The sequence below is a fragment of the Physeter macrocephalus genome, chromosome 5 (assembly GCF_002837175.3).
Source record: "Physeter macrocephalus isolate SW-GA chromosome 5, ASM283717v5, whole genome shotgun sequence".
Lineage (NCBI taxonomy): Eukaryota > Metazoa > Chordata > Mammalia > Artiodactyla > Physeteridae > Physeter > Physeter macrocephalus.
Window position 1 is genome coordinate 41,165,876 of NC_041218.1, and position 25,075 is coordinate 41,190,950.

Consider the following 25,075-nt stretch of genomic DNA (forward strand, 5'->3'; position numbering starts at 1 on the left):
GAACAGATGTCATTTATCTGGTATAATTAAAATGTCCTTATTCAGATTAACCCCTATGAGATAAATGAAAATACTGTAATGTTTCCAAAAATCAAATTGCTGAGATATGCACATCTCGTTGAGATGTCTAATTCATTCATTCAGTAAATACTGAGTATCCACTCTATGCCAGCCACAGACCTAGGCACTTAAGACACATCAGTGAACAAAATAAAGATTCCTAGCCTCATGGAACTTACAGTCTATCAAGAAGAAACACATAATAACATAATAAGTAAGCAAATAATACTGTGTGTAAAACAAAATGGAGATGAAAGGGATGGGGAGGGTGGAGGAAGAGGGACACCATGTAGTATTAAATAGGGTGGGCCAGGAGGTTCCACTGAAAAGGTGACATTTGAGCTAAGACTAGAAGAAGGTGAAAGGGTTGGTCGTATGGTAGAAGAGTGGTCCAAAGAGAGCAAATAGGTAGTGCAAAAGCCCTAAGGAGGAAGCATGCCTGGTATGTTCCTGGAAGATTAAGGAGCCCAGTCTGGCAGGAACAGAATGAACAAGGGGAAAAGGAGTAGAAGATAAAATTAGTGAGCTAAGGGGGAGGGTGGGATGACTGTATAATACTTTGTGGAATATTACGGAGGATTTAGCTTCTACTGTGAATGAGAATAGAGTAAATGGAAAGCTTTGGGCAGAGAAATGACAAGTTCTGACTTACCTTTTAAAAGGATAATCTTAGTTGCTGGTTTGATAACACAATATAAGGAATAAAGGATGGAAATTTACCTTTACCCACTAATCCATATGAGGGATGATGGTGGTATTGGTATTGGGGTGATAAGAAGTTGTGAGATTCTGAAAATATTCTGAAGGTATAGCCAGTAAAATTGGCTATGGGGTGGGAGTGCAAGAGCAAGAAAGAAATCAAGAATCAGTCCAAGGCAAAGTGAGAGAGTGGTAGTGTATATATGGACATATGTACTCTACCAAATGTAAAATAGATAGCTAGTGGGAAGCAGTCGCATAGCACAGGGAGATCAGCTCGGTGCTTTGTGACCAGCTAGAAGGGTGGGAAAGGGAGGGTGGGAAAGGGAGGGCGGGAGGGAGGGAGATGCAAGAAGGAAGAGACATGGGAACATACGTATATGTGCAACTGATTCACTTTGCTATAAAGCAGAAACTAACACACCATTGTAAAACAATTATACTCCAATAAAAATGTTAAGAAAAAAAAAGAATCCGACCAAGGTTTCAACCCGAGCACCTGGCAGGATGGATTGACAATCAGCTGAGATGGAGCAGATCTGAGTTGGAATATGAAGAATTCTATTTTAGATATGTTGAGTAGAGCTGTACTTTAGATAGTTGAATATATGAATGTGAGTTTAGGAGAGAGATCTGGCCCAGAGACAGAAATTTGGAAGTGGCAGGTATACTAATGACTTTAAAACCATGAAAAGAGGACATGAAAGAAATACGTGTAATAGGAAGAGAAGAGAGATAATAGATAAAAGGGGAAGGGAAGAAGAGGAAAGAGAAGAGAAAGGAAGGGAAGAGAGAAGAGGGGAGAAGAAAGAAAAGAGGGAGGAACCAGGACTGAGAAGATGCAAAGGAGAGAAGGAAGAATCAGCAAAGGAAACTGAGAAGCAACAACCAATGAGGGACAAGAAAAATGAAGAGTTTGGTGTTCTGGGAACTAAGCAAAGAAAGAATATTAAGGAGGAGAATATTGAACTGTGTGTAAAATGAGGCCTGAGAAGTGGCCAATTTGTCTGTTATTTGGCATTGATTTTGCAGTGTAGAGCTCATCAATAACCCTGACGAGAGTTCTGGTAGAGTGGTGGGAATGGAAACTCTTTGGAGAAGTCTTGCTACAAAGATGAGCAAAAAAATGAGACAGCAATTGGTTGGAAAAGTGGAGTCAAGACAAGAATTTGCTTTTAATGTAGGAGAAAGAGCAACAGGTTTGTTCTCTGGTAGGAATTATTGAATGAAAAGCAAAAAATTGGTAACAGGAGCAGGAAGGAAGAATTTTTGGGGAAGTATTTTTGAATGTTCTGAGTGATGTGATCCAGTGTATGGTGGAGGGGTTGGCTTTAGGAGGGAACATGAGGAGCTTACTGATGGTAGCTGGGCTCACGGAAAGGCAGAGAAAGTGGAGCTGCTGCTATAGGAAGATGATGGGAAACTTGGGAAGTTCTTTTCAGACTACTTCCATTTTCTCAATTAAGAAAGAAGATTGCCAGCTATGAATGAGTATGGATGCATTTATCTTTGCACTTTTTTCCATTTAGGTGAATTTTCTGATTTCCCCAATACTAGTTTACTATATTCATAGTTTTTATGTCATTTTCCAGGTGGCAAACAAACAATGAGAAGTCAGTGAGCATTCTGAGAATACGATAAGGAGGACTTTTAGGCTCTTAGCGCTTAAGATGCATTACCGGGCTTCCCTGGTGGCGCAGTGGTCGCGCGTCCGCCTGCCGATGCAGGGGAACCGGGTTCGCGCCCCGGTCTGGGAGGATCCCACATGCCGTGGAGCGGCTGGGCCCGTGAGCCATGGCCGCTGAGCCTGCGCGTCCGGAGCCTGTGCTCCGCAACGGGAGAGGCCGCAGTAGAGGGAGGCCCGCATACCACAAAAAAAAACAAAACAAACAAACAAAAAAAGATGCATTACCATGCATAATGTATCTCTTAATCATAGATATTCTGTCTTTATGACCACCATCTAACTGTAATCCAGAGTTCTGTAACATTTATAACAAAGAAAGGAAAGGTAATACTATATACATGTGCTTTACACTTTTAATGTCATGACTCTCTTCAAATCACTCCTGTAATAAATTTTCTCTACTGCCCATTAGTCCTAACACTTATTCATGGAAAGCTTTTACAGTAGAGTTTTTAAAAGCTTGCCTTTTCCACAAAAGTTTGTTCTTTAATTAGATTTAAAGGTATTTCTAGCCCAGAGTTTCCAAAGAGTGTTACACAGAATTCTTCTCTTACTTAATTGGTCCAAAGAGATGCTCCTAGAAAAAACGTGGGTTTTTTAGTTTGTTTTGTTTTTTTATTTTTTTTTTGCAGTACGCGGGCCTTTCACTGTTGTGGCCTCTCCCATTGCAGAGCACAGGCTCCGGACGCGCAGGCCCAGCGGCCATGGCTCACGGGCCTAGCCGCTCCGTGGCATGTGGGATCTTCCCGGACTGGGGCACGAACCTGTGTCCCCTGCATCGGCAGGCGGACTCTCAACCACTGCGCCACCAGGGAAGTCCGAAAAACCGTTTTTTGATCATAGATTTTAGAAATGCCTCAAACGATATTTGCTTCTTAGAGCTATCCAATGTAAAAATTAGCATATTAAAGACTTTGAGAAGTCTTAGGAGAATGAGGAAACCTACTCTTTCCCATACGTGACTATAGAATTCTTATTTTCACTGAACACACACATAACACACTTTGGGAAAAGCTGGTTTACAGCTATTCCTTTTTCAAAAATATAGCACTACATAATATAGTCACTAGGCATATTTATTTTGATACTATTCCAATACTTAAGAAAATGAATGTGACTAATATATTACTGCAGCATAGACCAGCCTATGCCAACTAACATAACACCTCTGCCTACACAGGGAAAGGAACGGAGATGAAGGAATCAAAACCCTCCCTGAAAAGCAAAGTAAAATGTTTTTTTCCATATCTTATATCTCAGATCTATGTGGGCCTATATTCCTGATCTATGCATCAGGGAGTGAGAATCAGTATTATCTAAATGTTAAGAATGAATACAAATAAATAACCAAATAATATGCATTAGCAAACACCAGTTCATTCCATTTCTAATTATGAAACATGTAATATAATATAGAAAATGCTAAGAAAACTCATTTAAAACAAGAAAATGTTATTGCTCTTTTAAATAATACATACATATTAATACATTTAGTTGTAACTAAAAGTAAACTGTAAAATATCAGCAGAGAATTTTAGTGACTTTTCCCTAATATGTGTAATGAATCATGTAATTCTTCAAGTGATTATTATGTGAAATTATATTTGAATAATAGGAAATCAAGTTTAAAAAATTAAATAGTGGAAAGTCTAAGTTGCTAATTTAGTGAGTGATAATTACATAATGTGTTGTAACCCAAAAAAGACTACCATGAGGCATCTCTGGGATGTCAGCAGCATAGCTTGGTGGGGGAAAGGTGAAAACAATGAGTTGGCAGGGCCAAAGCTAAGGGAAATGATCCAGGTGTAGATTTGACTCCCTACAGGCCAGTAGTTAAAATTCAAAGCCAGTATTCAAATAAATGAGGAAAATTGAGGTTTGACAGAGGCAGGATGGGGCAGAACAGAAAGGGGTGGGTGCAAAAGATTTGATCAGGTAAATGGGTGAGGGTAGCAACCAATCTTCACACGAAAAAGAATGTAATAGCCTTCCTTGACTTGATGAAGGAGACTTATATCTCAAATTTAGTGAACACCATTTAGCAAATAATTTCCCTCTTAAAATGCCTACATAATGATAAATACAAACTATTCAAAGATATTTTGATATGTAGATGCTGAATAGGTGACTAGGCCTTACTACCTAAATGACTATATCCTGAATGATAGACTAGTAAGGTATGGAATTCAATTTTATACCCCAGAAAAATCACAAATTCTTATATTATGGAACTTTGGGGTCTGTCCCAAATAGTTGAAACCATAAACACTAAACCTACCAATGCCACGATTCTACATATTTAAGGTGGGGTTGGTTCCTAACTGAAACAAAAACTCAGCTATCATTTGGGGGTACAAAGAGAAAAAGCCCAATCCTCTTTAAAAACATCTAATGGTGAAGAATAAATTATAAAGGAAGTAAAAACATGCAAGACCACTGAAGTCTTTTTTTTAAGTTTAAATATTCAATTGCTTGTAATGTATACATCCTTCCCATCCATCCTCGTAAGTCCTCTCTAATAAAGCACTTTTTTCTCCAGGTATCAATACTTTTCCAGGAGACCATGAGTTGTAGGGGAGAACATCCGCAGCCCCAGCAGGTGGTCTTGACTAGCCCAAACCAAGCATGGTGGTCATATTCTCCTTACTAACGACTGGTTTAGGTGTGAACATGTAACAGTATGGAACATTTCTGGCCAATAAGATGGGAGGGAAAAATTTTTTGAGGGCATTCAAGAGAAGCTTTCATGGCTCTTAACAGCCATCAGGATGAAGCCAACACAGAGATCAGAGCCCAGAGAGCTATGAAAAAGCAAAACCAGATTCCTGGCAAATACCACTCCTGCAGCTGCCTGACCGCTGGACTCCTTGTTAAAGAAGAGAATAAGCTTTGTATTGCTTGAGTAAATTTAATTTAGGGTTTTCTGTTAGTTGCATGCATCCTAACTGATACACCAGGCTTTTTTTTTTCTTTAAAAATATACTAATGTAGAAAAAAATGCATTCACAAACAATTCAAACACAACAGGTTGATATAAAATGCAAAGTAAGTCTTCCCTGACCTCCCAGTACTACTCCTCAGAAATTATCATGTAACCAGTGTCTATTAGCAGATCTTTTGGTGGCTGTCATTTAAAATTGAAAATAATATACCTAATCATGGTCTTTATCAGCTTTAGACAGAATCAACCACCTACCGTGAAAGATTATAGAATTAGTACACTAAGCCTTTTCCTCTCCTTTTTTCTTCTATTTCTCAATGTGAGGTACATTTTACATCATTAACCAATAAATATAATTAAATCTTTTGTGTACTGTTTATAGATTGATTGAAAAACATTTATAATATTATATAAACAAATTTGTTGTAAATTGAGTAATAAAACAAACAATATCAGTTTTCCAAATGAGAAATTCCCAAGTGTCAAATTCTAATGTATGCTCTCAATTTCTTTCTTTCTTTATTTCTTCATGAGGGTATTTACTCAGCCACATTGTCTAGTTTCCCATGTTGTAACCCTTCTTGTACATTGTAATTCAGAGTAAAAAACCAGTAGCTTTTTTCATAAAGGGTATGTGGATGGTAATCTTTGAGTTCTTGCATTCCTAGAATGTCTTTATTTTGGGTTCACCTTCTATTAACATTTATTCGTTTACAAAGTTCAAAAGCGTTTTTCCCTCAGGTATTTGGAGACATTACTCCATTCCACTTCAGCATCTGCTATTATTTTCCCCATGTCTGTGAAGCGAATTCTTGTTACTTTGTAGGAAACTTCTTTTCACCCCACTTTCCCCACCTAATACTGCCCATTTCTCTGCAACTCTTCCCCCAAAAACTCTACACACTGCTTTTCTAGACTTGGTATCTTCGGCTCCTCCCCTTCCATTCTCCTTCTCTCTCTCCCTCCGTCGCCCTTTTGTAATAATTTATTTTTTGGTGTGGTCGGGGTTGGGTGAGAAAAGGATGCTTTATGTACCCCCACAAGATGAGACCATCTCACCAGAAGTTTACCGTAAAAGTTTACATTAGGAATAAGACCAGTAATTTTTTAAATTTAGGCATATTTGCAGAGTAAAAAAGAATAGATGATTCTTGAAAGACTGTGACAAACTACTCACTTATATTAGTATTTTGATCTGTTTCCATGTACCCCATTATTCTGAAGACATAGCCAAAGAATATTTCAAGAAGCAAAATATGTATGGGGGGGTGTGTGCCTGTAATTATTTCATTCTTCACTGTCAGAACCTGTCTGATAGCACCAGTTCCTAATACTAGTCCAAAAGTAAACAGATGAGACTATAAGAATCATTCGCTCTTTATCCACTTTGACTCTTCTGTCCTCAAATACCGTCTTATTTTTAAAATACAATATAGAAACACTAATGACTAGATTTTATTTTCTTGGAAGAATAATAAAGGAGCTTTTCATTTACATAAATTGTAATGTCATAATTTGCTTGATGATGGCTTTTATAGGTATAAAATTGTTCTGAAAAAAAACAATGTTATTCAGAGTGGTGATCAAAAGAAGAAAAGCATGTTGATGAAATGTAAGCTACACTAAAATAATGGGTTTGATGGATAATCTTTTTCAGGTCATATTTAATTCAAACAGATGAGAAAGAAAGAGAAAGGGACGGAGAGAATGGGAGCACAAGCATAGTATATGCTATCATCCTTGCTCTACTTGAAGTACTATTTAATACGTGTTCATGAACATGTTCTAAAAGTTCATTATCATTTGTTATTCAGTTTTATTTAGGTCAGTATTCATCAAACTTTTGTTGTGGCACAGCTAGATTTGGTACTCAATAAAAATGATTCTACAGTCCAAACAATACTTAGTATCTCTACCAGAGATTCACAATATAGGTTAGCATATTAAGAACTCTGAGAAGCCCAATAAATGGGTATTCAAGGACCCAAATTTCCAACATGTTTTGGGGAGGTTTTCCCCCCACATCACCAAGTAATGCTCCTAACACCAGCTGGGTGTGCTACAATTCAACTCAATTTTGACACCATCTGGAGACAGGGTCAGATCCCACAGGTTAAGGGCTCAGTCCTACAAGACTATTTTTCACTTCAGATGCCAACCGCAAGCCCAGATTGTCACCTGTGCTTCTGACCAACTGGCCACAGACTGGAGGTTCCCCGGACTCCTTCCTCAGGTTCTATTAATTGGCTAGAGAGGCTCACAGAACTCAGAGAAACATTTTACTTACTGATTTATTAGAAAAGGATATGACTAAGAACAGCCAAATGGAAGGGGTGCATAGAGCATGTTATGTGGAAAGGGCACCAAGTTCCCACACCCTCTCCAGGTGCACCACTCTCCCTAATCTCCATGTGTTCACCAATTTGGAAGCTCTCCAAACCCTCTCCTTTTTTTTTTTGGTTTTTATAGAGGCTTCATTACAGACGCAGGATTGATTAAATCATTGGTTACCAATTCAATCTTCAGCTCCTCTCCCTTCCCAAAAGCCTAGGGGTGGGACTGAAAGTTCTAACCCTCTAACCACTTCTAGCAACCAGCCCCCATCGTTAGGTATGGTCCAAAAGTCACATTGTTAGCATAACAAGAGACACTGCTTTGCTGCCATCACAGGAAATTCCAAAGGTTTTGGGAACTGGGAACTGAATGAAAGCCAAGTTGCTAACCCTTCAACAACATGGGTGTTAGGGGCACTGACCTCATGCAGTGGAAAATCTGAGTATAACTTTATAGTCAGACTGTTTTTTCCACAGTTCCAAAACCACAGAATCAACCAACAACAGATTGTGTAGTACCTAAAATAAATTTTAAGTATTTATTGAAAAAATTCTGTGTATAAGTGGACCTGTGTAGTTCAAACTTGTATTGTTTGAGGGTCAACTGTATACATGAAAAATGTATTCTGATCATCTAAATGACCAAGTATATATTTCTTATAAATCACAATACTGAACACCCTTATAAAGAAACACTTAACAAGATTCAAATCCTAATCTATATTTCACAAATCTATTTGAACATGATTTTTTTTCACAGCATATTTATTATCATCCTGTAGAACCTCATTCTGAAGAGCAAGCTATTTGCTACACGTATGGAGTCATAATTGAAACTCTAGTAAAATATCCATGTTAAAAATTCTGTCCAAAAATGTATTCAGTATAAATTCTTTTCCAAATTTCTTTAAAAGCACTTATAGTTTTGCTGCCATTCTCTCTAAACCTGCTCCAATGAGGCACACCCCCACCACTTGATAAAAATTAGTCTTGTCAAGTTCATTTCTGAGCTCTATATTGCTAGAAAGAACAATGGCTACTTCTCAGGCATCTTCTTACTGGACTCAGTGGCAGCATTTTACAAAGTTGACCACTTTCTACTTGACAAACTTTGTTTCACTTACTCTCAAGACACAAAACTCCTAACTCATTGGCTGCTTCTTCTCAGATACCTTTGTGGGTTCCTCATTTTCTCCTTGTACTTTTAATTTTAGAGCACCTGAGGGTTCAGTTCTTGGATTGTTTCATTTTATATCTATAAATATTCCCTTGGTGATTTCATTTACACTCATGGTTTAAAATATTCCCTATATTTTGACAATTCCAAAATACACATCTTCAGCTCCACTCTCTCTCCAAATTCCAGGCCTATCTCCAACCGTCTACACACTGTCGCTAAGTTGGTATGTCCAAACTGAATTTCCCATCTTCCCTCTTAAATGTCTTCTGGCAACTTTCCCCATCTTAGTTAATGGCAACTATCCTTCTGGTTCTCTATAAACACTAAATTTGGAATCATCCTTTTCTCCTCTTTCATGTCTATATCCAACCGGTAAGCAATTCCTACTGGCAACCACTTCCCACCATTGCCACCGCTACCCTCCTGGTGTAGTGTGTGAGCTGCATCAATTTCTCATCCTGGAATACGGAAATAGACTAACTGGCCTCTATTCCACTGTTGCCCCTCTATAGTCTATTAACAACACAGAAGCCAGTATGATCCTTTTAAAACGTATAGAAGATAAAGTCATTTATTTGCTCGAAACTCAGCTATCACACATCACATTCTAATGCCAAACCCTTTACAAAAGCTGACAAAGCCCTACATGATCTGTCCTGCCCCCTACCCCACTATCTTTATAAACTCATCTCCAACTACTCCCCCGTGTCACTGACCTCCAGCTACACTGGCTTCTTTGCTTTTCCTAGAAATTGTCACACATTTCCATCTTCCATACAAATAACTCAAGCCTTACAAATTCACCTTCTCAATGAAACCTACACAGACCATCCAGTTGAAAATTGCAACACGTTTTTGACCTGCCTGCCCTGCCAATATCCTTCCCCTGTATTACACTTCCTTTCTTTTGTAGAGTGTATCACCTTACATAGTAAAGTAAAAAATTAATAAACAGAAATCTCAATTATTTAAATAGAATGGGTAGACCAGAATGGGAGCTCTCACACCTTACCACCATAGCAGAGCCCAACAGGAAGAAGACTTCCACTCTTTCCTGACAAGATCTCGGCTGAGACTGTCACAACTCAGCCAATGAAAAGCCATGGACTCTTTACTATAACCCTCTTGGCTTCCTTTTCCCCCTATGAAATAATTCTCCTCTCCATTTTTGCTGGGGAATTGGATGTGGTTTGCCATGGTTACAGACCCTGAATGGCAGCTCTTTGTTGATCCCAAATAAACCCTTTTTTTTTTTTTTGTGGTACGCGGGCCTCTCACTGTTGGGGCCTCTCACTGTTGTGGCCTCTCCCGTTGCGGAGCGCAGGCCCAGCGGCCGTGGCTCACGGGCCTAGCAGCTCCGCGGCATGTGGGATCTTCCCAACTGGGGCACGAACCCATGTCCCCTGCATCAGCAGGCGGTCTCTCAACCACTGCGCCACCAGGGAAGCCCCCAAATAAACCCATTTTTGCTGGAGAAATTACTGGCAGTCTATTTAAGTCAACAGTAATTATTTTATTATGGTTATTACCAATCTCCTTTGAAGAGAATGTAAGCACCTGCACCCCATACTCCTTACATTATCAATGACAATAAATAAAACTGCATAGCAAATTATCTAGTGTAGAGGAGTAAAAATTATTTTTCCTCTACCCTCTTAGAGGGTCCTCCTCTTTGCTGAGGAACACCCTCACCCCGGTAATGAAAGATAGATTAGCAAGAGAAAAACAAAAAGAAGTTTAATAACGTGTACCTCCTGTATATATGTGAGATGGACAGGAAAACTGAGTAACACTCAGGAATGGCCCAAGCCATCACCTACCGAAAGACACAATAAGATGAAAAAGATGTTTGGAGTGGGGGGCAGTTATAGGAGATTTTCAGGCAAAGCACAGTAAACAAGGATATGGTTGTTGTGTTGATTTAAGCCTGTGCCTTCCCCACCGCTAAGTTGCTAGAGATTTAGTCATCCTCCTCTTCCTTGTCCAAAGAGGGAGACACACTTAAAAATGAAGATTTCCTTATAAATGTAAACGTCTCTTATAGAAGGGTACCATTTACTTTGTTTTCTGAGCTTCTCCTACGATTTTGTTTGTTTACAATAATCAGTGTAAGATAATCCTTATGCCAAAGAGGCATATTTTTGGGGTGGCAAATTCTGCTCCCATTCACTGGGTAGTTCAACCACAGGGCAAGGAATGAAGAGAAGTTGGAGAGTGGTTTGAGTAGCAAAGTTGAGCTAAGAGGAAGAATCTGAATTTCGCAGAAGATAGTCAAAAGGCCTGCATGGTAGGGTGAAAAATAAGAGGCCCAAAATGGAGTTGTTTATGCTAAGCCCCACAACACCTAACCAAGGCTGAAGTACTGTTTCAGCTCTCCCAGAAATGGAATCTCAACCCAATCAGGAAATACCTGATGGGCACTAGTGATGTAATCTGCCTGACAAACCCCTGCCATCCCCTAAAGGAGTGACCTTGCGACAACTTTTTGCTGGTATAACTTCCTTGTCCTGCTTCTTCCTGCCTGTAAGTCTTTCATGTTGTTTAGTTCCTCAGAGCTCCTTTCTATCAGCTAGGTGTAAAGCTGCCTGACACATGAATCATTGAATAAAGCCAGTAAGATCTTTAAAATTCACTCATGTGAATTTTGTTTTTTAACAATAGGGAACATACACACTGCACATCTGCTGTATCTTCCACTGACTTTGGCTGTGGTTGATGTAAATGTAAACTAAATGTGGATTCATACTGTTTCATCTAATCCTGTCTGACACCATCACCAAATGGAAGGAAACCTTGGTGTAAGCAGGTTAGGTAAGATAAGGACCTATGCCTGATTCATTGGTGCATGTCAGTAAACACAGGGTTGGATTTAGGGTTTCTCTTCCTTACTGTTGGTTTTCCTTAAATGTCTGAATTCCTTGGGCATCTGTTATGTGTTTATGAAGGACTTACATCAACTTGCACAGAGAGATGAGAAAAGCAGTTTCTTCAGCAGTTACGTATGCCTGTGTTAAAGCCCCTTTTTGTTTTTGTTTTTTTTTTTGCAGTACGCAGGCCTCTCACTGTTGTGGCCTCTTCCATTGCGGAGCACAGGCTCCAGACGCGCAGGCTCAGCGGCTATGGCTCACGGGCCCAGCCGCTCCGCGGCATGTGGGATCTTCCCGGACCGGGGCACAAACCCGTGTCCCCTGCATCAGCAGGTGGACTCTCAACCACTGTGCCACCAGGGAAGCCCTAAAGCTCCTTTTTGAATAGGAGCTATGGTTTCTTGTAAGTTGTCAGGGTATTTCAACCTGCAGGCAACTGCAGGTGAGTATGTCGTCAGCATGCAGAAGTTATTGTTCCCTACACATACCAAAGTAAGACGGCTTTATCTACTCTGGGAGTGGAGGGCTGCTATTACTCACCAGCACCCACTCCATCACCAAGTGAAAATTCACTTCACCTCTGCTCTTGTTTTGGCATCTCAATACCCTCAAATGGGGAGCCTGCCCAGGGATGATCTCTTTCTTCGAAGTTATCCTAAGTCCCTGACCTGAAGAAAAAGCTGTCAACAGTTTACCTGAAGGGGAGAGAAAAGGGCAAGGGTTCCCCCATGAAGTTCTACTCTGGCCCATTCTTTCACTTTGCTTCCCCTTCCCCAGCCCCCTAAAAATCTGAGACTTAAAAGCTTCTCCAGGACACCCTGACTGTGGTTCTCTGATTTCCCTCTCAATTCAATTTCTTCTGCTTTATACTTTTCCTTTATATCATGCCTCAAAACTTCTGTATGTTGTTTTACAGCATGCTTACAACTTCATTATTATATTTTCTGTCATTGGGACCAAGAGGGGAAACAATCATCACTGATTTTATTCAACCTGTCACCTGGAACTAAAGATGTCAGCATTAACATGAAAAATATAAAACCTTAGAGACCTACTGCTGATACCAATCTCTTCTTTATTCTGTTTGGCAATGGTCTCATTTTCCTCTAGTGTGTTTTTATTTGCTTTTACTTCAAAAAAATTAGAATAACTACCCCAGGAATGTATAAATTCTTAATTGACCTTGGGCAACCTAAATTTTCACAGAACTAATCTCAGAATTGGACCTGAAATTTAGAGCACAAAACTACCTACCAATCTGGAGCACCAAAAGAATTTCATGCCTACCACATGCACTATAGCATCCAATGCAAGATATACTCATTCCAGAAAACGTGAAGAATTACAGAAATTAGTTCAAAAAGATTAAGTCATGTTATGAATATTACTATTTTATGCCGAAGAAAAAAAAGTGATAGATTTCATGTGTTGACTTGTGTAGGGAGTGTAGATTAAGCTACTGTCTTGGTCATTTCATAACTACAGGAGTTTACCATTCTCCTTGTGCATTCAACCTGTATAAACTATAAAGAAGAAAAATTTTAAATTACTGAGGAAACTTTCATGTTGATTACTGGTCTAATTTCTAGTTGCTTATATAACTAACTACTCACACACACATACCTGTAGATTACCTAAGCATCTTTATATTTAGTTTGTATAAGAGTTATGATTCATGGTACATTTTTCCTTGCAAAAAGTATGCCAAAGAGCCAAATGGGAGGTTAAAAAAAAAAGAAGGGGTTCAAATAAATGTTTAAAATGGGAAAAACAAGAAAGATAATCAAGGGTACAGATGCTAACAATATTAAAATAATCCTTGAAGTTCATCGTCATTTGAAATTTTTTTTTTTTGCCTCATTTGTTCTGTTTAATAGGCCACAGATAATCCTCAGACCAAAATACAACGTATGGCTATTTTCTTATTATCAAACAAAAGTAGTAGGTATAACTTTCAGGAAATAATTAAGGTACATAAATATAATAGAATAAATTCATTTTCTTCACAGATGTCAAATTAAAGATGATCACTAACAAATATAGCTTCATGCAAAGTCTGCTTTTTCCCAACCAGGCCTAAAGAGGAAAGCAGCAGGGGCAAGAATACTTGTTCCCAGCAAGCAAATACACCAAAATTATAATTAAAATCTTTAAGCTACCAAAATCTGTGAGGGAAGGAGGATGGAGGACGATAAGAAAGCAAGAGAAATTACTAAACAGCAATCTAACAAGGTCACCTCAGGGTTTCAGGTTAGTGAAAAGTAACTTCTAGAATATGGTCTATGATCAGTATAAGCAGCCCAATTGCTTATATACCCTCCCTATCTCCAGAATTGCTGAATAAACTTTTAACAATAAAATGACAACAGAGAACATCATATTGTAAATATTATATTTCTCTCACTCACAAAGGTGTATGAGATATTTACTAGTTTTAATATGTATCCATAGGATTAATACTCATGTGGAGTATAACACGGAAAAGTGCGGAACTAAAGAAATAAGACTATCTGAAAAAAAAAGCACACATTTCTTAGGATTTAAAAATATTGCACATAATAAGGTTGCACAGAAATTACTGGCTGTTTTTATAAACAGAATGAGGTATTAGTCAATCTCTAAAGATGAGGGCAAAGAAGAAAAACCACACACGCACAAAAATACATAAATCCATTATAAGACTTAGAGCGTCAACAATTAAGAAAGAAATGTGAAAAGATGTGTAAAATAGCTATGAGTTCAACACTACAAAATCATTAGCCAGGGACCAAACATGTAACAAACTCTGGACAATGTTAAGTTTTCAACTTTGAGTGTAAATGACTATGAGCAATACAATCATTTCCTTTACTCAAATTCTTCTGCATGGTTCTCTGGTAAATATTAAACTATACCTTTCTGAAGCTTTAGTGGAAATTAACCAAGATACTGCTTGCTATCCTTTGCTGAACGACTCAATTATACAGTTTCACATACATTTTGCGACCCAAGTCAGAGATGCTACAGAGCATGCAATTTTAAATTAGCAAAGGTTTCACTGCAAAAAAAATCATTTAAGTTCACACTATTTAAATCTACAATAACTTTTAAAATTTAACCTTTAAATATTTATCAGGCAAACTCATTTTTTCCTTGGTAATAAAACTGGTCATGTTAATAAGCCCAAGGGCAGGTAGAGAAAAAAGACCAGGCAGAATTATAATATCTTTTTTTAAAGAACCTTGCCTAATCAGGGAAATTAATAATTAGCTATTTCTCTACTAACTGAATGTTGCTGAATTTCTCAAAAACAATTTAAATATATTTGATAGCTATATCAAGTTAAGTGAAATCATGCACTTGTCAAAATAGTTCACAAAAAATTGGTTCTGCATCAAAGATATTGAAGAAGAGTCAACTAGTTGGGTTTAAAGAGAACAGAAAAAGGACAAACTACTGCCCTGAGCAGTCAGTGTATGTAGTAACCATATTTCCTTTTCGTTGAGTGACAGTCCTACAGTGCTTGCTAGATCCATGGAAGCTATTTTCAGTCTGTACTGTATGTCGATTGGTGGTGGTGTCAAAACCATTAAAAGAAAACATTTTCTCCATATCTTCAAACATGTCATCAAACAACCCACCTCCAAAAGAAAACTCCTGGAAATGGTGCCTTTGTCTACTGGAACCATCCTGGCGTGCCTGGAAGTGATTTTCAAAATGCTTCTTGGACCGAGTGTTTTGGTTTTGACCAAAAAAACCAAAGTCTTTAAATAAGTCATCAAAATTGAAGTTAAATGACTGCTCAAAAGGACTTCCACTAGCTCTTTGTCCTTTACCATTAGTAAAAGCACTATGTCCAAGTGTATCATATTCTTTTCGCCTATTAGCATCTGAGAGTGTTTCATATGCTGAAAGAAATAAAAATACTTTAGTAACTGAAAGTAATCAAAATTACATATACCCAAATCTCTTATTTTATGAAAGTATTTCACATCACAAATAAAACCAAATGCTACTAACATAAAAGTTAGAAGTCACAAAAGGCAGAGACTTTGTCTTATTCACTGCATACTATCAGCAGTTAGCACAATGCCTGCCTCTAGTAAATAACCAATAAATATTTGTTAAATAAATGCTGCTATTAATACAAATAAATATGGGGGCAATAATTTCAGAGTTATTCTTATTATTTGCACAAAATCATCACTTGTATAAAAGAATTTAATGAGCAAATTCAGAGGAATTCACATTTTTCACCTACTAGTTGAAGTAAATGTTTAACTCCAACTCCCTACTCAGTTACCTCCACCCACCATTAATTACTAAATGCTCAGGAGATGCAATTTGTTTTAGAATTAGTCTTAAGTCAAAACTTGTTTCATACTTTTCCTTTAAAGACAAATGTGGCTTTGAAAGATGTAGACCAAGTGAGGAAGAAAAAAAACCCAAGGTGTTTTAGAGTCTATTTAATATTTTTATGCTTAATATTTTTATATTTAATCCTCATAATTCATAAAAACTTTCTTAAATTAATTCATAAGTTTTGGGTATCTAAAATTCCTTTTGACATAGAAACAATAAGCAACTTTATAAATAACAAAAGAATGAAATAATACATTTCAACATTTTCAGATTTGAATGCCAACAGAAGTATATACTTCCACACATCCAGGATCAAAATATGTTATAAGAAAATACCCTTGAGAATCTCACTCTCACTATATTCATGTGTAGATCCCAGTCTCCCTCCCACCTCCACAAAATCTTCAAATACATACAAACTTCTTAGGTATCATTCTCCTTTACTAGTTAATACCTGTGAGACCTTGGAGATAGTCATTTACGTACCTTCTGCAATCTCTCTGAATTTTGCTTCAGCATCAGGACTCTTATTTTTATCAGGATGGTACTTCATGGCCAACTTGTGAAAGGCCTTCTTAATTTGGCGCTCTGATGCTGACTTTGGCACACCTAAGATATCATAGTAACTTTTTGAGGCCAAAATTAATTCGGTTATCATTAAAATGCAGATTGCAAAGATGAAAACTGACTGGGGAGTAGCCATTTCTAATATCCTAAAAAAGAAAAGAAAAAAAAATATTATCCATGGAACTAATCTTAAGATTTTTCTTTTAAAAGAAACTGAATGAGCTTTTAGGATTCAAAGTATACTAAAGCAATATCAAAATGTTAAGCATATATAGTGTATCTTGTATCTATTTCCATGTTTTTTCACTTATACAGGCTGCACTACCCCTAAATTGGTTGTACTCTTGAGAGCAAATATAATTCAACCAAATTAAGAAAAATCTTTCTTGGCTTTGCCTTTCCACTAACACTCTGGCCATAAACACAGTAGTTACAAAAATATAGCTTAAAATGATCTCAATATCTCAATCTTCCCTTCTAGAATTCATATTCTAAAGGGATTTTTTAAAAACTTTAACTTAATGTGGAAAAAGTAAATTACCAAGGTAATCAGCCCAGTATGTCTAAATTCGCAGTAATCTTCCCTCCCTAAGAAACTTTCAGTTTTCATTTCAGCAAGGTGAGCCAAGGATTACACACAGAGAATCTCAATATTACATAATATTGACAACGCAACACAATAGAATGTAATCTCTTTTTTTTTAACTGTAAGATCCCAAATATTTAACAAAAAAGCATGGATAAATGAGTTTTGTTAAAAACTCATAATTAATAGAATTTAAGATTTCTGCGAAGGCTGCCAGAAAAATGAACTTTCATAGTTTGTACTTTAGATAGGGTAAATTCTTTCTAACTTCTCAGGAGTCGTTAAAATGTTTCTCTAACCTTAAAGAAGTTTGAACCTAGAATTCAACTGAGAATTCCTGAGAGTACAGATTAAATGACTTGGGATTCAAGCGACCCTGTTTGTTGAACACCGTACCACAGGAGTCCCTAAGAACCTAGGATGACATAACACAGCGGACGAAAGACGCTCTGGTTTGTGCAAGCTGCCTGCGTTCCTCTCCTGTTGGCCTGTTCGGAGCATAATTAGCAGATGGATTACTTCTTCCCAGCGAGTTACTCACAGTCACGCGAACCAAGGATCAAGTACGAATTCCTGGTTTAAAGAACACAAACCGAGCGCGTACTGTGCCTGATCCCTAGTCAAAGGGCGGGTCTAAAACTGACAGGGAGGCATCTTCCCAGTTTCATAAACCCTACTCCACAGTTTCAAGTTGAATATACCATATTCTCCTAAAAGGACTGTTGCGTTATACTGACTCCTTATTCCCAAGAGAGAGCCGGCGGACAGCAAGCCTGAACCTTACTCCCCAGAGCCAGTGGCTGGTTGGGCTGGACTCGCCCTGTCAGACCTTGCGCCGCCGTCCGGTTGTCCGCGGCTCGGGGTCCGGCCCTGGGAGGAGCTGCCCGACATCCGAGAAAGCCAGCGGCACAACCCCCAAAAAAACCGCACTACACTGTGCTTCGGCCATCTCCTTTCTCCTATTCTCTTCAAGAACACCAGGCAACTCGAAGCCCTAGCGGCGACCGTGGCGGACACCGAGGCCTAAACCCCCTCCCGGAGACCCCGGCCTCATCCCTCATTCTCACCCTCCAGCTGCAGCTGCTCCTTCAGAGAGCGGAGGCGCCGGCGATGCTGACCAGCTACTCCACACGGCTGCGCGGCTCGGCCCCCCCAATCCCGGCCTCCGTGGCCTCCGGGAGCTGGTGCGCACCCACTGCCGCCTGTCCACCGACCTCACACTCCTGCCGTCGCCGCCACCTCCCCTCACAGCCAGCTCCCCACAGGCGGGCCGGCCGCTGCTCGCGCCACCACCTCAGGAGGAGACCTACACGAAACGCTTTCCTATTGGCTCCCGCCTCCCCACCTGACCCTGGCGCCCTACGCGCACGTGGAAAACTGTTGTGGCTGCTCGGCCTGTGCGTCACTTCCGGCCCCAACCCCCGAAAGGGCTGTACTGAAGCCGGCAGAAGCGGAAGTGAGTCGAGGGTTGCGCCGTCTTTCCGTTCCGCCCAGCCTGGCGCAGGCGCGGTATCTTCGGCGGCCTGGATCTGCGGCCCCGCCTCAGCGAGAAAGGCCCGCCTGTACCCCTCGGCGGCCCGGGTCTCCTGCGGCCTGGCCGCAGCGATGCCCCGCTATTGCGCAGCGATTTGCTGTAAGAACCGCCGGGGACGAAACAGTAAAGACCGGAAGCTGAGTTTTTACCCGTAAGTTGTCCCTAACGCAGAAGCGTCAGCTTGCCTTTGGGTCGCAGCCCTGTGGCGTTTGTGGTTGGGGTTTGGCGTATCTCCTGTCAGCTCTATAAATTCGTGCTTGGTTCTGCGGCCGTGTTCGGCCCCTCCGCGGGAAGAGGGCGCGAAGGCTCGAGTTCAGTTTACCTGGAAATGTTCTGACATTTCTAGGGAGGTCTTTGGGCGTGTGGCGAGGCGTTGGGGCCTGTTGGAGTGTTCATAGGGCGCCTAAAGCAGTCACGTTTGTGCGATGCTCCGTGGTTTTCAGAGCGTTTCCCCACCTCCCCGGACCTCATCTAATTGACGACCTTAACCACCACTTCAGGTGCATCAAACGTGCTAAGTGGAAAGGTGCACTTAAAGTTAACTTACACTTCCAGTGAGTTAGGTCGCATAGTTGTTACTTAATTCCACTTTCTCCTGACGAAATTGAGGCCTTTGAGAAAGGTTAGGTAAGTAACCTTGAAAGTTTTGTGGCAGAGCCAGAATTATAATCTACCTCCTGCTCAGGGCTCTAGATACTCTCCATTCGTTCAGAGAGCAGGGTAAGTAAGGGCTAACAGGTTTTCCCCGCTCTCCCAACGTAGAGCGTTACTCTGAAACCTTTCCCAAGCGAGGAAGCAATTGCTTTTTTTTTTTTTTTTTTTCCGTAAAAGCGAAAATCTTGTTCGGGCATCAGTACCGGTTAGACCTAACTTTCCTAAAAGTGAAGTGGCAGAAAGCGAACTTTGGAGAAGTGGGGAATACCTGTATTCCAAATTACTACGGCCACGAAATATTTTCGTGGAACCCGAGAAGTACCCATTTTTATTTGGAAGAATAGTGAAGCAGTATTGTGTAATAAGTAAGAGGCCAGACTCCAAAGCCAGACTTAGGTTCAAATACTGGCTCCACTACTTTGTAGCTGAATAGCCTTCCGTAAATTATTTAACCCGTCTAGCTAAGACCTCCCATCTGTAAAGTGGAGACATTAATGATACCTAATTCGCACGTAGCGTGTAAAACGTAAAATGGCTTTTGGCACTCATAACGTGCTTAGTGTTTATGAAAGTCAACGTATTTAGAATATTCTGTTTCCTTTATTTAAAAATAATTAATTTAGCCCTAACCTGGTTGTCTTTAACTTTCTTTGAATTTTCATTAGCTATTTTGTGAAGCTTATTTGACTTTAGACCTAAAGCTTTCGGTTCACTAATGACTCAGCTGCTTTCTATTAACTAATGAAAAAAACTGATAACTCCAAATAATTCACACCGTGTGGCAATATTTCCAGGATTATCTTCCTCGAAGCCCTTCCACAAGTTGCAAAGAGATATTTTAGGGGGAGAAATATATGCTAGTATATTAATGGCTCTGGCTCTGAGGAGGTTTGTAGCAAAGGATCATGTTGAGCTTGATTTAACCCCATATTTTCCATATTTACTTGGCCTTGGATTTGGGGGCGTCATAACCTCAGACTAAAAATTCTTTAATCTTTGTGGACTGCGTAGTTACTATTTTTAAGGAGGGAAAAATAATAATGCCAGAGGAAGTCAATTATAATGAATTTTTTCCTCAAAATGAATTTACTGAAAGTAGAGTTTTTAAATGAGTTTTAGAAATTTCATGTGTAATCAGCAAACTAAAAATTGAATTAGTTTTATTCCCCTGATAGCACCGAACTTGAAGAATTGAATTTTCTCATACTAACACTATAGCAAGCTGCAAAATAAATTTATACTAATTTGAGAATTCAATGAATATATACATATGGTGACCAGTTTATACCAGTGATTATTTTATGTTTTGGGGAGAATTAATAAGACAGAGAAACAAAATTACCAGTCAGACAAACTGAACCAATGTAGAGATACTAAGTTGTTCCAGAAACATATTCTAGGAGAGTTCTTAGAGATTTACCTGTTAAGAAAGCATTGCAATACAATTACCAATAAAGACATTCACAAAGTGTATTTTTTAAATTGTTTGATAACTTAGCATATAGGTACAAGAGAAATAATTTACAAACAGCATCCGTATACATGAAATTACATTTAAAAAATTTTTTGTAAAAGGCATATTCTCATTTTAGCTATAACAGAAAAGGTATAAACTTATCTGTGGATAGCAGAGTTCCAAGTCCTCTGAAAAGAAAATTCTGTGTGCCATTAAATGCCTTTTCTCGTTAGGCCTATCATACTTATAACCTAAGTCATTGATATATGTAAGGTTAAAAAATTTTCAAACCATCTATGAATATTATATCTGTGGTAAAAACTTCCAAAGGCAGATAATCTGAGTTTTCCACGGAAGGATATCAGGTTTAAAAATTATTTCCTACAAAGTACCCAGACTCTTTTCGTCTAGCATCTTATAAAGTTATCAATATTTATTTTTAAAAATCGTGCTACTACGAAGCATAAATGGTTGTGATTGTGAGGAATGTATAACAGCTGCTTTTTGTATGAGAACCTTCTATGTTACTGGGGTTTTTTTGGTTTTTTGTTTGTTTGTTTGTTTGTTTTCGGTACGCGGGCCTCTCACTGTTGTGGCCTCTCCCGTTGCGGAGCACAGGCTCCGGAAGCGCAGGCCCAGCGGCCATGGCTCACGGGCCCAGCCGCTCCGCGGCACGTGGGTTTCCCCCCGGACCCGGGCACGAACCCGCGTCCCCTGCATCGGCAGGCGGATTCTCAACCACTGCGCCACCAGGGAAGCCCAATGTTACTGTTTTTTAAAAATAGGAAATTATTATGTAGTATGTGTCTTGGACTGTGTTCTTGTAAAATCTTCAAAAGAAGTATAAATCACTGTTGTTTAATACAGTTTAACTCAAACCTGATTAGACTGGTAGAATAAAGTTTTCTGTCAAATTCTGCCATTAGTCCAGTTTTACCCATAAAACACACTGTAGTACGTTAGAGCCAACTCTAAAAATCCAGGTTTCTCAGTACAGGAACAATACGTATAAAGAGCTGTTTTACCTTTCTCTATCTTTTCTGTTTGTTTCATATTATAAAATATCTGAGTCTGTCCTTTAACACGTTTAGTTCTTGTGTCAATTTCTCTTTCAGAACTTGAGTACTTGAATTTTAGAGTTCCCAGTCTACCAGCTGTAGAAGACTAGAAATACTGGACTAAATTACAAATGGGTAGAATTGAGGCTGATTCCAGTAAAGAGAATGGAGGATTAGAAGTTTTATAAGATTGAGTATTCATTTTATGTCACCTAAACCATTTGTTTGAATTAACGTCTCCGTATTTTAAAAATATTAATGTAAGAGCCTGAAGTTTAATACTTCTTGAATTATAGACAAGAAACCGTTTGACTTGTTATATTACTATGAAATATATTTGAATAGGACTTTGTAGTTACAAAGCTCTTCACTAGTTCTGGGCAAACTACACAACAGAATGAAAAAGAAATGTAATCCATAGCAAATATGAATAGATTTTTTCCTTTGTAGTAACATAGGTTTTACTTGAAGGGACTCTGAGTTATGTTTTACAAGCCACTCTTCTCAGACAAAAGCTTTGGCTACACATCTCATATCTTAGTCCTCTTTGCTGCAGAGATGTTATTGGTAGTAGTTGTCATGAAGATGCTATTGTATGGTAGGAGTGTTGGTCTTGCTTTTGTTGCACTTGACCCATAGGTTACCTATGTGTGCAGGCCTGGAATCTGGCAAAATTGTTAAAATATAGCAAAGTTTTCCTTTTTTTACTTTCAGGTTTCCTCTACATGACAAAGAAAGACTTGAAAAATGGTTAAAGAACATGAAGCGAGATTCATGGGTTCCCAGTAAATACCAGTTCCTGTGTAGTGACCATTTTACTCCTGACTCTCTTGACATCAGATGGGGTATTCGCTATTTGAAACAAACTGCAATTCCAACAATATTTTCTTTGCCTGAAGACAATCAGGTATTGGAGGCAGGGAGTAGGGGAGAAGGGTATAATGCTGAGCATGGTGGCAGATTGCAGGGTGGCAGGTAATCAGGTAGAGGGGATGAGAGGGAAAGATAACTGCTGGGAAAACACATATTTGAGAAAAAGAAAAACTAATTTGTGCTTTTACTGAAAGTATAATAATTTTTTAAAGATTTAAACCGTTTTGAAGCATAGCTTCAGAGGAGCCAAGGATAACACATACATAAATTATCAGGTTAAGTTATTAAGGTAAATGAATGATCTAGATTTTTTACTGGTCTTGTGAGTGATCTGAGATTTTTTTCCATTATATTGATATATTGATTATGCATAATGTTTTTTAAAAATGCTTTCAAGTATATTTTGAGCTGTTATATACTGAAAACATTTTTTTAACTGAATAAATTTGCTTGGCCAGTATACTGCTCATAGTTGTACTGAAATAGTCAGCACTAACTAATAAGGGAATAAGCCTAGTAAGGACATCTTTATTAGAATTTGAAAATATTATTTTATAGGAGAAAGACCCTTCCAAAAAAATATCTCAGAAGGAAAAATTGAAAGATGAGAAAGAAGTATGCTTAAAAGCCAAGTCAGAAGAGTCATTTTCGTCAAATGAGCCAAAGAAGAATACAGTTGACACAGATGTCCTCCCTGAACATGCAGAATTACTTGATTCATCTGCCTTGGTAAAGCCACCAGATCCAAAACCAGAAAGTTTACAAAATAATGTATTAAGTCTTAATCTGCTTAAACAAGATACCAGAAAATCAGAACCTACCTTGGAAACATCAGTTAACCAAGACATAGGTATAGATGGTTTTCGCACATCTTTTGAGAATCTAAATTCTACAACTATTACTTTGACAACTTCAAATTCAGAAGGTATTCAGCAGTCTTTGGAAGCCCAAGAAGTGCTTGAAATAACTACCAATCATCTTGCTAACCCACACTTAACAAATAATTCTGTGGAAATTAAGTCAGCACAGGAAAATCCATTCTTGTTCAGCACAATTACTCAAAGAGTTGAAGAATTAAACACAAATAAAGAATCTGTTATTGCCATTTTTGTACCTACAGAAAATTCCAAACCTACAATTAATTCTTTTATACCTGCCCCCAAAGAAAAGGTGGAAATGGAAGAAGACATAGATGTTGAAGACTCATATAAGGATGTAGACTATGAGATGGAAGTTTTACAGATTGAGCATTCTTACTGCAGACAGGATGTAAGTAAGGAACATCTTTGGCAGAAAGTCTCTAAACTACATTCAAAGATAACTCTCCTTGAGTTACAAGAACAACAAACTCTAGGAAGATTGAAGTCTTTGGAAGCTCTTATAAGGCAGCTAAAACAGGAAAACCGGCTATCTGAAGAAAATGTCAAGATTATAGAAAACCATTTCACAACGTATGAAGTTACTATGATATAGGATAAAGAGGTTTTAAATCTGTGACTTTTATGTAAGCTTTTTGTTTGCCAAACCAAATTATATGTAAAGTGAACTTTTTCCTGTGTAACGTTCTTATCTTAATGAAGTTAAGCAAGTGCTCTAATGTTATGAACTGCGTCCTGTTCCTATAATGCTCATTTTTGAGAAAAACTAGAGAGTTGTTGGGTAGAAGAAGTTTCATTACTTGTTAATTTTCCAAATTTGAAGTTAAAATGTAGTGAATAAATAATATGATTAAGTCGTAAAATGAGAGAACATGGATATGGTAAACAAGAGACCAGAATAGAAATCAGGCTCAGGAATCAGTCTTGGTTCTACCATTGACATGTGACTTGTACAAGTTACTTATCAAGATTCTTAGTCTCTAGTCTGTAAAAAGAGGGCACTTAACTAGATCTCTAACATAGTCTGTTTCTTTATAGTTTCTTCCCTTTCTAGTTAGATACTTTTAATAGAAGAAGTTTTCTATATTACAATCTTATACTTACATAAAACTAGATGCTGGCTAGCATTTGATATTATTAACTGTTGGATTCTTCTCAATATTTATTAAATTATGTGTTGCTTGGCCTTTGGGCTATAGTTTTTTGTGTTATAAAGGAAAATACTCCAGTTACAATTTTATTCCAATTGAACTAAAATAAGGAATCAACCATTAGCCCAGTGCTTAGGAGAGGTACTTTAAACTTGAAAGAATATGTACCTTATATGTGGCAGACCTTCATAATACACAGTCATTTAAGCT

At 38.5% G+C, this 25,075-nt stretch overlaps 2 protein-coding genes across 4 annotated transcripts in view; one reads left to right on the forward strand and one right to left on the reverse strand.

Annotated features, from left to right (window-relative positions):
• DNAJB9 (DnaJ heat shock protein family (Hsp40) member B9) overlaps positions 1 to 18,576 on the reverse strand; it is a 38,545-nt gene extending 19,969 nt beyond the window's left edge. Inside the window, exons 1-3 of one of the 3 annotated variants that reach the window (XR_008617341.1) lie at positions 18,329 to 18,573; positions 16,595 to 16,821; positions 15,388 to 15,654 (exon numbers count right to left, since the gene is read on the reverse strand). Coding sequence is in view for 2 of the 3 variants with exons in the window: in XM_007112054.4 (XP_007112116.1) it covers positions 15,200 to 15,654; positions 16,595 to 16,811 (672 nt within the window). In the remaining variant the exon portion in view is untranslated. Of the gene's footprint in view, positions 1 to 14,138; positions 15,655 to 16,594; positions 16,822 to 18,328 lie in introns of those variants that run through there. The other 2 variants (XM_028489873.2, XM_007112054.4) reach the window with 2 other exon arrangements.
• Positions 18,577 to 18,744: 168 nt separating this feature from the next.
• THAP5 (THAP domain containing 5) lies at positions 18,745 to 24,556 on the forward strand. The gene is made up of 3 exons (XM_007112053.3): positions 18,745 to 18,946; positions 22,678 to 22,870; positions 23,395 to 24,556. Exons 1-3 carry the CDS (start codon positions 18,867 to 18,869, stop codon positions 24,307 to 24,309), a joined length of 1,188 nt encoding a protein of 395 aa, XP_007112115.1. The 5' UTR covers positions 18,745 to 18,866; the 3' UTR covers positions 24,310 to 24,556.
• Positions 24,557 to 25,075: the final 519 nt, after the last annotated feature.